The 13,058-nt window shown below is 34.7% G+C and overlaps 1 protein-coding gene across 1 annotated transcript in view; it reads left to right on the top strand.

Moving 5' to 3' along the window:
* The first annotated feature begins 2,896 nt into the window (after nucleotides 1-2,896).
* The window catches only part of LOC128985293 (gamma-aminobutyric acid type B receptor subunit 2-like), a 116,123-nt gene continuing 105,961 nt past the window's right edge, over nucleotides 2,897-13,058 (top strand). The window contains exon 1 of the mRNA XM_054404683.1: nucleotides 2,897-3,373. Within this exon, the coding sequence (XP_054260658.1) occupies nucleotides 2,897-3,373 (477 nt within the window). The remainder of the gene's footprint in view (nucleotides 3,374-13,058) is intronic.

Raw genomic sequence — 13,058 nt, forward strand, 5'->3', positions numbered from 1 at the left:
ATACATTAGATTGAAAATGTACGCCAAATGTAATCTAAAATGCTTTAGGTTGTTATGTATAGTATGTTTCGTATATGTGCAACACATTTCAAAACGATCACAACTATTTTGCGCATCCGATAGGTAAATTTAAATCAGTTTTGGTGAATACAAGTAGGATTCTAGCTTAAACGTCATATGCAAAAACTTATTCTTAGCATAAATGCAAAAAATTCTCATTACTTAATTTGTTTTTTTACTTGCTGAATGAATGTGGCCTTAATAGCCTTCATAATTTATGACACTCACATCTGAGTGTGCAATACATTCCGAGAACGGCAATAAAAGATTTGTGATCTTAATACATGCAACACTTTTCTACCAAAGCAATTAGCCTATCATAAGTCATAGATCATCATTTAGTTTTTATGAGCGTTAGCTTTTCTTAGGTTATTTCATTTGCTTACTGGTTGTTTACGTACCGGAGCCGTAGATTGGTGTGTAAACGCTAACTGTTAAATCAGCTGATTTAGCGAACGGGAATGATCCATCTCTACCCTTGAGCGGAAATTCGGAATTTTGCGTATTGTTACAGATGTGGCAATGTCATTTCCATGCAGTGGTGAAAAATTACAAAAGTATACCTACCTGAGGTATAACAAAAATTGTCCCTACTGTCAATACCTCTAGTTTACATTTACTTTTAAATAATGTTACCAGAAAACAATTAAATATAGATTAAATTGCACTTTTAAATCTCAAAAATAATGTTATATAGTCACAGATAATGGCGTTATATATGGTCCAGTTCAAACACGATATAGTATTTGGTTTCACTTTGTGTGTTTGACTTTGTCTCTGAACAAACTTTGAATTCAATAAAGTCGGAAAAAGAAGCACGACAAATCTTTATCCAAACTTTGTGCTAGAGGTTTCATTTATCAGTTATGTGAAAACTTTTAATGTACTCTATTGATTCAATCTAAGCTTAAAAAAGCTGAAGAAATTTTAAAATTCAAACTACTTTATACAAATTACAATTTATCATCACATAACGGTTTGGGAATACAATTCTTAATATTTTGAATCGAGTCCACAAAATATTTAGAAAATCGATTAAGGTCGAGATCTAATTCTCTCAGTTTTGTTCTGTAAAGAAATCTAGATCTGAGAGAAATAAGTCACATCAAAACTTTTGTAAAATCTATATAATGCTAACATAATGTATCTAATATATTAAGTTGATACCACAAGGCTCTAATGTGTACCTCCATAACGTTATTTCGGAGGTTAAATATTTACTGTTACAAAAATTGCTACCTGTTAAGAATAATGTTGTTTACTCCAAACCTTATGATCTTTACCCACCATTAGATCATTTGCTGATGGTTAGTGCGATATATTATGTATCTTGTATCTGTTAGATATAGAGATGTTGTTTTGCTTGGGTAGATAAAATATTATATTAGGAATTGAACATTAAATTTTGCATACAATAAAAAAGTAGTTTAAGATATTATTACAAACATGACTCACAAACTTAAAATTTCCTTTTCTACAATAAATATACAAATAATTGAGTGGATCAAATGTTATGAAGAAGACAAACGGAATCTTTGATATGTACAGTTTGTATTCAGAGTTCTGATGGTTTAAGTTACACCGAATATACTTTATATGCAATGTTAAGTAATAAAATTTTATAACATGAAATATAATCACGCAGCTCATTTTAGTAAAGAATTTCCAACTTAGCCTCTCTATTACAATAGCGTTCGATGATAGCAACAACAGATATCGGGATTATTTATTTTATCGTATCAGTTTGTTTACACATTGCAGCTCGATATGCATTATAAGCGGCTAAAAGCAAAAGGGAAATTTTTAACATTTGTTCACCCATTCCTCACATATTGTGTCACCAAATGGTGCATTTGAAATCAAACCCCTAAAAAAGTGTGGACCAAAGATTGTTTATTTTATAACAATCAAATTCGCATTCATTTCCTTTCCAGAAAGTTACCAAACTACCGTTATCTACTACCTTTATTTAGGTCTAGAAAAATAACTTAATTTAAAATGATAAGAAAGGGTAGATTTTCTTACTAGGTTTTTTTTATGTGTTAAGCCACTAAGTATTGGTGACAAAATGGCACCAGTTTGGAGTTCAATAACCTCACAGGTAGGGAATAGCAGACAAATTACGACTATATCAAAATATTTGTATTTGCTGACATAAATAAATTTTTAAAATGGCCATAAGGGCACTTAACATTGTTTTTATTTAGAATTAATTGTCATTTTCTAAATCCTCATTGAATTTCCAATAGTATACAAGTATTTGAAAAAATCGCAATTTGTCTTGTCATTCCCTACCTATGAGGGTACGGAACTTAAACTAGTGTTATTTTGTCACCGATACTTGGCAGTTTAACACATAATTGTTCAAAGAATTATTGCATACATTTTCCATCACGATGGTAAAAAATATACACAACGTTTCGGGATCGAACACATTACAACTGACAATATACTACAGAGCGTAGCAGTAATTTTTTTTTTTACTGCTTCGCTCTGTAGTTTATTCCAACTTAGGTTGGGCGTTTGTGTATTGTTAGTTGTAATGTGTTAGTTAAGTTTTTTCACCTGAGGACGGGATCAGATTCCAGATCCCGAAACGTTCGTGATGGAAAATGTCCGCAATAATTCTTTTTAATAACATTAACTCACCATCACCAACAATGAACTTTAAACAAAGGACATAACATTTGTTAACACAAACTAAATCTACTCAATAAAAAATTGTCATCATTTTCAAACTTGACCTTATCCCAGTGATATCATAACGTGTATTCAGGTAAAAAATCGAAATATTACACTCACTATTACTTGGATGCTATCTAAACTTCTGCATAAGATGTCTTGTCATGTTCCAGGGGGTGACGAGGATGTCCAGTTGAGCCTGGTTATGCAGACATTGCAGCTGGTCACACTTCTTCTTCTCCTCAGAAGTATCTCGGCCGTCATCCGTCCCCCCCTCTCCCTCGCGCTCCCCCTACCCAAGTTCTCGACCATGGCCCCCGCGAAGACCACCGATCCGGAGTTTGAGTTTCTGAACAATACTGAGTGCACGAATTGTTCGACTACACGGACGTATGCCGAGTGGCAGAGTGATGGGGTAGGAGCGTTGCCGTTTTACCGAGTCAGAAGCGACCTCCACCGGTCCCATGCGAGAGTCGTCACGATCCTGGGGTTGTTTGAGCTTACGGTGGGGGGAGTCGACAGGCCGGAGGGGCGGAGCGAGCTGGCCGCTGCGCTGCTGGCCATCAAACATATCAACCAGAGGAAGATTCTGGGGGATTATCAGCTCAAAATGCTCACCAACGATACTAAGGTAGGCAAGTTCAACTTTGTATTTACAGTTGGGGTTCATGTGTTTTTTAAGATAGGAAATTGTATGAAATAAATTACCGTTTTTAATCCACCTACACCTGGTAGCTCAGACAGTTAATCTAGTTTATTCAGTGAAGTCAGCTTATTCGTTTAAGCAGTACGGTTGAGTTTTGTTGTGGATAAACTAGTCTTATATAGTTTCCAAGCAAGATATAGTAAAAAGCCTGTTTTTTGTCTTATAACTGAATCAACTAAAAGATAAATTATCAGATAATTATAGTTCATAGGAAATACTTCATGAACAATAGGCAACGTGAACTTAAATTGTATTAGTAATCGAATGAAGGTTAACAAATTTTGGCCATATTGAATTATATTAATCATTAATAGTTTAATATATAGTTTATAGTTCATACACCTTTTTCAGTACACTGCTGTGAAATGTGGACGGCATGAAAACTTTTTTTCATAAATGACACAATTCTAAGATTTTTTGAACGACCTAAGATAATGGTGCGAACTTAATATTACTCTCACTTATTCGGTTTACCTTGAAAGTATATAAAAATTGGACAGAGCCTCGACCGTAATCCAAAACATTTGTCTAATAGATATATATTTTTTTTTCTACGCTTTTTAATTAAGTCAAGTTTAGATTAAACGTTAATAAGAAAATGATGTTGCATGTAAGACAATCAATCACATTATTCGCCTAGATATATTAGTGGTTTCTAGTTGTTCATGTATAATTGCCAAAAGGTCTGAGGTTGTGCCATGTTGTCATCGTTTTAAAAGTGAAAAAATGCATTTTTACTCATACAGTACATATATGAATGCTTTTTTTTTTTATTTTTATTAATGGTGAAAAATACCATTGAATCATTACAAAATAACAAATATCATTTCCATAAACAAAATTACGACTACAATTACGTAAATAAATAATTTATATTATAGTAAAAATCTATTTAAATAACGATAGTGCCCTAATGCTATTGCCAATTCATTATACTGACCCTCATTGCGATTTATTCAATTTGAGTTTAAAAGGTATATACCCATGACGTAATATCTATTATTTCGTCTGTTTAAATAAACGACACACACAAACCAAACAAAACCGCTGTTCAACCCCGCAATGGTCGTTCGGTCAATATGCACAGAATATGGGTTCTGGTCAATTCGAGATTGAAAATACAACCGTAAAACCTTATTTGTTCATATTTATTTACAGTAAATAGCTAGCCATAAATACATTTATGTAAAACAGTCATAGTTACCAAGAGTTTGAGTTCACTTGGTTAAGTCGTTTAACTCTTTTCGAACTGTACGAGTACTACAGTGCAATATATTTAGGTAAATAACCGGATTCGTAGCATGAACCCCTAAAAGTTATCTGTTTTAATTTAATTTAATTATTCTTGAATTTCAGTAAATCATGATGTCCAACCGAAAAGAGAAAGCTAAAAAAGTCGTAGTATTTTCAATTTTTTACACGTTTCAAAATGTTTAGCGTGTACAACTGCACAGTCTATTGCAAATACCGTATGCAAAAAGCCTCTTTGATGGAAATTAAAAGTCTTTGATTTTAAATTGAAGACATGTATAATATTTGATTTAAACCTTAAACCCAACATTGAAGGAGACTCTTTACCACAAATTGAAAAAAAAACTATTTCGAACAACTTCAACTAGTGAAGCATATTTTAGGTCCCAACACAGATTTTTCTGTCCCCTGTCCCCATATTCAGGTTAATATCAACAATTAAACCATTAATAAACCATATCATTTAAACGTGTACATAAATATCAAAATAGGATAATCATCTATGAATGTACTGCGTTATATCTACGTGGTTAACACATATATTATTTAAACGTATAACTAACTGATGTAACACAAATCAGCTAGAATACCCTTATAAGCCTCTAAGCATGTTGTTTACTAACTAATTATCTGTTGCCGCAAAAGTGATCAGGCTGAAATGAATGTAATGAACGGCGACAACCCTTCGGGGTATTTTTCAATTAACTTCGTTGTTTGAGGTTAATTGTTTAATTGTTGTTACTCAATGTTTATGTACGAGGAAAACCAGTTTTTTTATAGAGACGTCGTAGGAACTTTATGTCAAAAGTCACATTTTCTCATGTATTTACTCACAACTTTCAGATTTTAAAAAATATTTTTGAACCGAAGACCGTAAGTTTTATAATACTTTACAATGGTGAACAGCTGGCAATATAACACGTGACTATATGAAACTTGTTTGTACCTGCGGCTTCACCTGCGATGGTATAACCATAAATACCATTACATGGTGGAAGCTTATTCATTACAATGCAGTGTTTTCTGAAGATTTTAAGACCCCTTTGTCCTGAAAGTTCATTTACCCAGGGGAGAAGAATGTAGGTCTATTTCACAGAAGGCCTTTTCACAGAAATGAATAAAAAAACTCCTCTGATAAAAGATTTACCATAGTTACAATATAATTAATTTAACATCAATTTATTATAATTAATATGGACGAAACAATTTAGATATTTTTAATGAAGATGACAGTTTATGGATGCACCAGCTATCGTTCCTAAAAACCAAATGTTAACTTAAACTTTCATTTTTTTATTTTTTACAATTATTTGAACTAAAAATGTTTGACACGATGCTATCTTTTCTTCACCACCATTTATGACAAAATTCGTTAATGTATATAAATAACACTATTATTTTATTACGTCCTTGAAACAACAATAAAACGTAGGTGTTTTAGGTGTTAGCCTCCGGATTGCCAAATAATATTAGACAAGGTTTAAATACCTGCTATTAAGCAATCCAATTTTGTTGTTAACACAACTAGTTTCGGTGTCTGTGTGACACCATCATCAGGCTGCACAAGGACAGTTTTCTTTCGTCATACGAAGAGCGTCATATACTTTACACGAAAATAATAAATACACATTTAAACACGACACAAACACGAAGACGAGACATTTATGATAACTAATCAATTAAGAAAAACTCGTAATGTTGTTGACCGAATAATAAAAAAATATTCACTACTGATTCAAAATGTATAAAATGTGTTATCATTGTCTGACGGATTCTAGTGATGAGAGTTTGAGGTTTTGACGGGAAAGATCTCTTTTCTGGCTAACCTCAATCTGGAGTTAATGAGTTCCGAGCCTCATTGTATCGACTAAACCATTAGAAGCGCTACCTGAGTAAAGATCCAGCCACTAGGAGATCACAAATTGTGAACAGCTGTGTCGAAGGAATATGTCGGCCTTCGTCAGTAACAAGTCGACAAGATCGCGCCACTCATCCTACACTTTTCTCTATTCATAGTTGGCTTAAAATAACTACCTTCGAATGTTCACCATTTGAAGTAAAAGCATTAAAAGGATTTAAAAAGAAATACTAGGGGTTGAGCAGCAGGATATTTACCCCCTACTTAAAAATTATTGTAAATTATTTAATCTTTTATTACTTAAGGCTTAGTAAGCATTTACAATAAATTGTACATTAACGAGGTTATGGGAGTTCTCGATCGAGTTTTAGGTAAAACAAAGTAGATACAAAAACTAAAATAAAACGTATTTTTATTAGGCATAACTGAGATAGACTTTCCAGATCGGGTCTTGCCATACTGATTACATCCTAAAGGTACACGCATAGATCTATAAGTATGATAAATCCAGGACGATGGATGTAACTTCTGGTGCTGCTCAAGGATCCATACTGGGCCCGGACCTCTGGAACGTCGCCTACGACAGCCTCTTGAGATCCGAGATGCCTGAGGAAACTGTCCTAGTTGGGTATGCAGATGACGTTGCGGCTTTAATAGCTGCACGTAGCATTGAGCTTGCCCAGCTGAAACTAAATCGAGTCATGCGAACCATTAACGCATGGATGGCAGAACATGGTCTCTCGCTCGCTCTGAGCAAAACTGAGATTGTCATTCTGACTAAAAAGAGGATTGACACCATCGTGCCTTTGATGGTGGGGAACGTTGAAGTCCAAACCACTCGTGCCGCAAAGTACCTTGGGGTCATGGTGGACAGCAAGCTCAGCTGGCGAGACCAGATCACCCGTACGGCAGACAAGGCCGCTAAAATGGTTTCTTCCCTTAGTCGGTTAATGGCCAATGTCGGAGGTCCACGGTCCAGCCGCAGAAGGCTGTTGATGTCTGCGGTCCAGTCAGTGCTCCTGTACGGTGCGGAGGTCTGGGCAGACTCTCTCAATAAGGAGGTATATAGGATGCGGCTCGCCCGAGTGCAGCGTCAGGCAGCACTAAGGGTAGCATCTGCCTATCGAACAGTGTCCGAACCCGCCGTCCTGGTGGTTGCTGGAGTCATCCCCGTCAAACTTTTGGCGGCGGAGAGGAAGGCAATTTATCAGCGCCGTGGGGAGGACCAGGCAAGTATTGAGGAACGCACCCGGACCTTCCAGCTGTGGCAGGAGAGCTGGGAACAGGAGACAAGGGGGCTCTGGACCAGGCGACTGATACAACAGGTCCAACCTTGGGTTAATCGGCGGTGCGGAGAGGTGAACTTCTACCTCACCCAATTTCTGACGGGTCACGGCTTTTTCCGGTCGTACTTGTTCAGGATGGGCAAAGCCGTGTCACCCGATTGCATATACTGCCCAGGCATTCCCGATGACGTGGAACACACTTTCTTCCACTGCCAGCATTGGGAAAGGATACGCCTAGAGGCTCAACAGTTCGTAGGACTGCTGTTGGTGGACACGGTCATACCGATGATGATGGAGGGTGAGGACAATTGGACCTGTGTGTCACTTTACATCCAGGGTGTTCTCCGCGCCAAGAAGCTTGACCTCGACCGGGATGCGGTGTAGGTCAAAAAATAAATAATGCCAGAAACGGTGCGAGCCCTGTGGGCTTAGGTCACATGTTGGCCTGACTTGAAGTAATGTGACAAACAATTCCAGGTCTGTGTCCAACAGAGTAGAGGGGGTTTTTTAGTGAGTAGTCTGTGATAAACTCAGGAGTCTCACACTACAGGCTGGCTACCTGTGTGCGTAAAAGCATTTTCCCTCCTCACCCTAAAGAAAAAAAAAAGAAAAAAAGATCTATAAGTATAGTTTATAAAACAGCTATAAATTTTGTATATAGTATGCCTTTAATTTTAATACTACTTATTATTAAACAGATATTTAGGAATGTCCTTTTTTGTATAAACTGGTAAGCCTTATACAGTGGTTTATTATTAGGGTTGCATCTACAACTGCCAATCGTAAAGGTCTGTTAGAACAGAACGGGTACATAATAGGTACATATAATCACTGATGTGGCTAAGATTGTATTTATTAGACGTATTGTTAAACGGTTGGTTATAAAATTACACTGTTTTCTTTTCAAAAAATATTGGTTACTGGTTCTAAAAATATTGGTGAAATTCCTTGGCATAATCTGAGAAAGTTCGGTAGTACGTTACATACATTTTCTAAAACTATTCAATGCCATTTAAAATGCGTTTTCCAATTTATCAATACAGTAGCAATATTACACAGTAGACACAATGCCCCATTAGAAAAACTAGTTTTTCTAGTGGGGCATTGGTAGATAGTATGTTTTATATGTGATTAACCTAACATTACCCTAAACTTTTAATATTGCATTTTTAATGTTTATTGAAACTTTATTGATTAAACAAGACATTTTAATAGTAAAACTATTTTAGTGTAAACATTTTATTCAAAAAATATAATATTGAAATAACACTATTATCTTTCTTATGTTTTCCTCGTAATAATATATCGTATTCGTTTTGTTTATCATAATAACAATACAAAAGTGTATCAACTTATACAAATAGTCTAAAAATTTAAAATTTTACCATAGAAACTACTTCTTTAAAAAAGTGCATCAAAAATAATTTAGTGGTATTCTTCTATGTGATAATTGATCAGATAAAACTACTTATTGAGCTAATACCACCATACCACTTTTATGATTATTCGTTAAATAATAGGTAGTTTTGAGTAATTTATGTATTTAGCTATATAATTTTTTTTTGAAATTTTTTATTCACTACATAGACGTTTTGGATTGATATTATAGTGTATGCCTGTGCAAAAAAATTACACCCTCTCATAAAATATACCCTATATAAAATATTAGACTATTATATATATTTTGAAAAAGGCTCATATAAAAAACAGTAATATTTGAAATTCAAATTGTCACAACTTTGTGTGTTCATGGTTCTACAGACAGTTAATAACCGTCATCATTCAGGTTAAATCCAAGTAATTGGTTTCCGGGCAATCAGTGAGTTTCAGTCAAGCATTAATTAACACTCATTAAGAGACTACTTTTAACTACGCTTGACAAAATATATTTTATGCTAACACAATTTTTTATAACTGTAAATATATGGCCTTACTATATTTAACCAAAAAACAAACAGATAATTCTAAATAATAAAATTTTTTAAAGAATTTAAGAAACAAAAATAGTAAACATTTTCAATTAACATTAATAATCATTATTTAGTATGGAATGAAAATGACGAAATAAATTTCAAGCCATTAAAACTGTTGCTAATAGTGAAACCCATTGTTGGTCGGACAATAGACCATCAACGGCAGGTTTTAAGCAGATAATAGCTACGGTATCGACGTCAGCGACAAAAAGACATCTGTGACCTGAAGCTATGTTGAAGCTTCATTCCTGACAAAAAATCAAACCAGTTTTATACGGTTTTAGTGTACGGAAATTCTGTAAAATTAGCATTTATGGTTTAATCGTATATTTATTTAATCATTTACCATTATAGAAATTAAAACTCTTAGAACATTGCTTAGGTTTTTGTAGCTTATTAATCTAAATTATAATAAATACCCCCGCCGCAGCAGACCTGCATAAAAATATTTCCATAAACAAGCAAACTACAATATTTTACAATATTCTCTATAAGAATAACATAGGAATTACAAATTTGCATTTTTTCATGTTCCTCGTGAAGAATTACGGTACGAACACATTTTGGAATACTCAATAACTTTTTTTAAGCTCTTTAAAATGGTATAGAGATGTATTGGGAAATTTTATGTTTTGAGGGTCAAAAATGAGAAAAACCAATTTTTACCCCATAAAACCCTCCGTAAAACCCAGTTCTTATGGTCCGAACATGCTGGTTTGTAAACACTTTGACGTTTAACCCACCTTACACCTTAAAAAAATCCACAAAAATCTGAAAAAAATTACTCAAGTTATCGCGTTCACGGACGTATATATATACATATATACAAATTTGAACGAATGGTTTTTTTGGCCTCTAGGGACATCATAATGAATAAGTATTTCCAGGTCTTACCGTGCCACCTACGGTTATAGCTACTTCCTTCCCTATGGGAAAATTCGCTTTAGAAGTACAGTAAAGGCATATACAAATATTTTAAACTTATTTGTAAACGATTAAACTAATTTAAATTGGTAGAAGCCCTAAAAGGTAACTTACACCATGCACACTGTTTTTTAAGCGATATACATGTTCGTAAATAAATATAAATATTTATTTAAAAATTAAACGAAAATTACGTGATGAGAAGCATAACGAAGAATATATGGATATCAGAGACAACAGTGGCATCCACGTACTTCCAAGTAATAAAATGGTTCCTTTGTGAGCTGTAAAACTGTCATTCGATAGCGATATGAAGCAATGTTAAACTGTTAAAACAGGGTTTCTAACTCGTTTTATAAGTTCTACATTAAATATCGGGTTTCTTTCGTTTCAAGGCGTACACGTTGCATCAGCATCGATAAAACGGTAAATCGATAACCGATAAATTTCGGTCAGTATTTGTTAGTTAACTTCGTAATCAGATGATCTCTGACATATGTGTTGTAATATTTTGCTGCATTAATTATCATAGAGTTTATTTGTGATAAAACCGATTTATTTGACAATCCCATTCTCTCTCTTCTGCAATATTATTGTTAGGGGTCTGTGTCGGAGTTACACCCTTAACCAAATATTATTTCTGTCTTATCTAAATCTTGCAGCTGGAGAGATATGTAATGCTTAAAATTTATGATAGCATTAATAAAACATTGTACAAGAAGACGATTATTATTTGGGAATTAAAATTTTAACATTAAGACTGCATTTTTTAAGTCTAAACAAAGCAATAAGCTTTTTTTTAAAATTCGTTAAAACTGTATTAGTTATAAACTATACACTATGTTATTAAAATATTTTTACATCATTTTAATTTCGAATATACGTAAGTGAAATATCAAAATCGTAAAATTGTGTAAATGTATTTATATAAATATTTATTTTGCCTATACCTTTTAACGAGTTGTGTATTTATTGTTTGTGTTTTAAGATAATTATAATACTTGTTTGAAGAATTACCTGAGAATGTAATTTGTTTTTGGTTGTAAGCCACAGGATTTTCTTTCTGTTAGTTAAGCAATATTTTATAATTTTTAAAATCCAAAAATCCCTTATTCTACTCTTATTCATTGAAGAAATATATAGTTAACCTGAATGATAAAAATGTTTAAATACTAACATTAATTAGTAAAATTGCATAAATCAAAAGTTATCAAGACATTAATTGTTTTTTATTTAAGTTTAACCTGTATGTATATTGTATCTCATTTACTTTACTTTTAATTGTTGTCTTTTATATGAAATTCACATATATGAGTTTTTACAATACGACGTAAACAACATTAGGTCACTTTGTTTTATAGTAACCTATAGTTTAATGTAAAAACTATGTCAATTTTTAGAAAGTAATAATAAAAGTTAATATTTATTAAATCGAACATCAATAGGAATTAGCTGACGTAAAGTTTTAGATTTACAGATAAAAAAGAATTAACTTGAAACATTGTAGGATTTACAGTAGCAGGCAAACCCAAGCTTAGGCAAATCTTACACAGGGATGGAATAGTTCTACAAAGTTCCGCCTTCACTACCCAAGCGCTGCGTGAAGGGCTCTTACTTATAATGACGTCACCAAGCTATTCATTTTCCTGCAATTGAGTCACTTTTGTACGTTGAGTTACACACTTTTGTTGGCCACGCAGTGGTGCCAACCCTGTACGATACGTCACGTGACTACCACGCAGTGGTGCCAACCCTGTACGATACGTCACGTGACTACCACGCAGTGGTGCCAACCCTGTACGATACGTCACGTGACTACCACGCAGTGGTGCCAACCCTGTACGATACGTCACGTGACTACCACGCAGTGGTGCCAACCCTGTACGATACGTCACGTGACTACCACGCAGTGGTGCCAACCCTGTACGTTACGTCACGTGACTACCACAGTAGTGCCAACCCTGTACGTTACGTCACGTGACTACCACAGTAGTGCCAACCCTGTACGATACGTCACGTGACTACCACAGTAGTGCCAACCCTGCACGATACGTCACGTGACTACCACAGTAGTGCCAACCCTGTACGATATGTCACGTGACTACCACGCAGTGGTGCCAACCCTGTACGATACGTCACGTGACTACCACGCAGTGGTGCCAACCCTGTACGATACGTCACGTGACTACCACGCAGTGGTGCCAACCCTGTACGACACGTCACGTGACTACCACGCAGTGGTGCCAACCCTGTACGACACGTCACGTGACTACCACGCAGTGGTGCCAACCCTGTACGATACGTCACGTGACTACCAC

Source organism: Macrosteles quadrilineatus, unplaced genomic scaffold (genome assembly GCF_028750875.1).
Source record: "Macrosteles quadrilineatus isolate MER2022 unplaced genomic scaffold, UCM_ALF_1.0 Scaffold_2__2_contigs__length_208266976, whole genome shotgun sequence".
Classification (NCBI taxonomy): Eukaryota; Metazoa; Arthropoda; class Insecta; order Hemiptera; family Cicadellidae; genus Macrosteles; species Macrosteles quadrilineatus.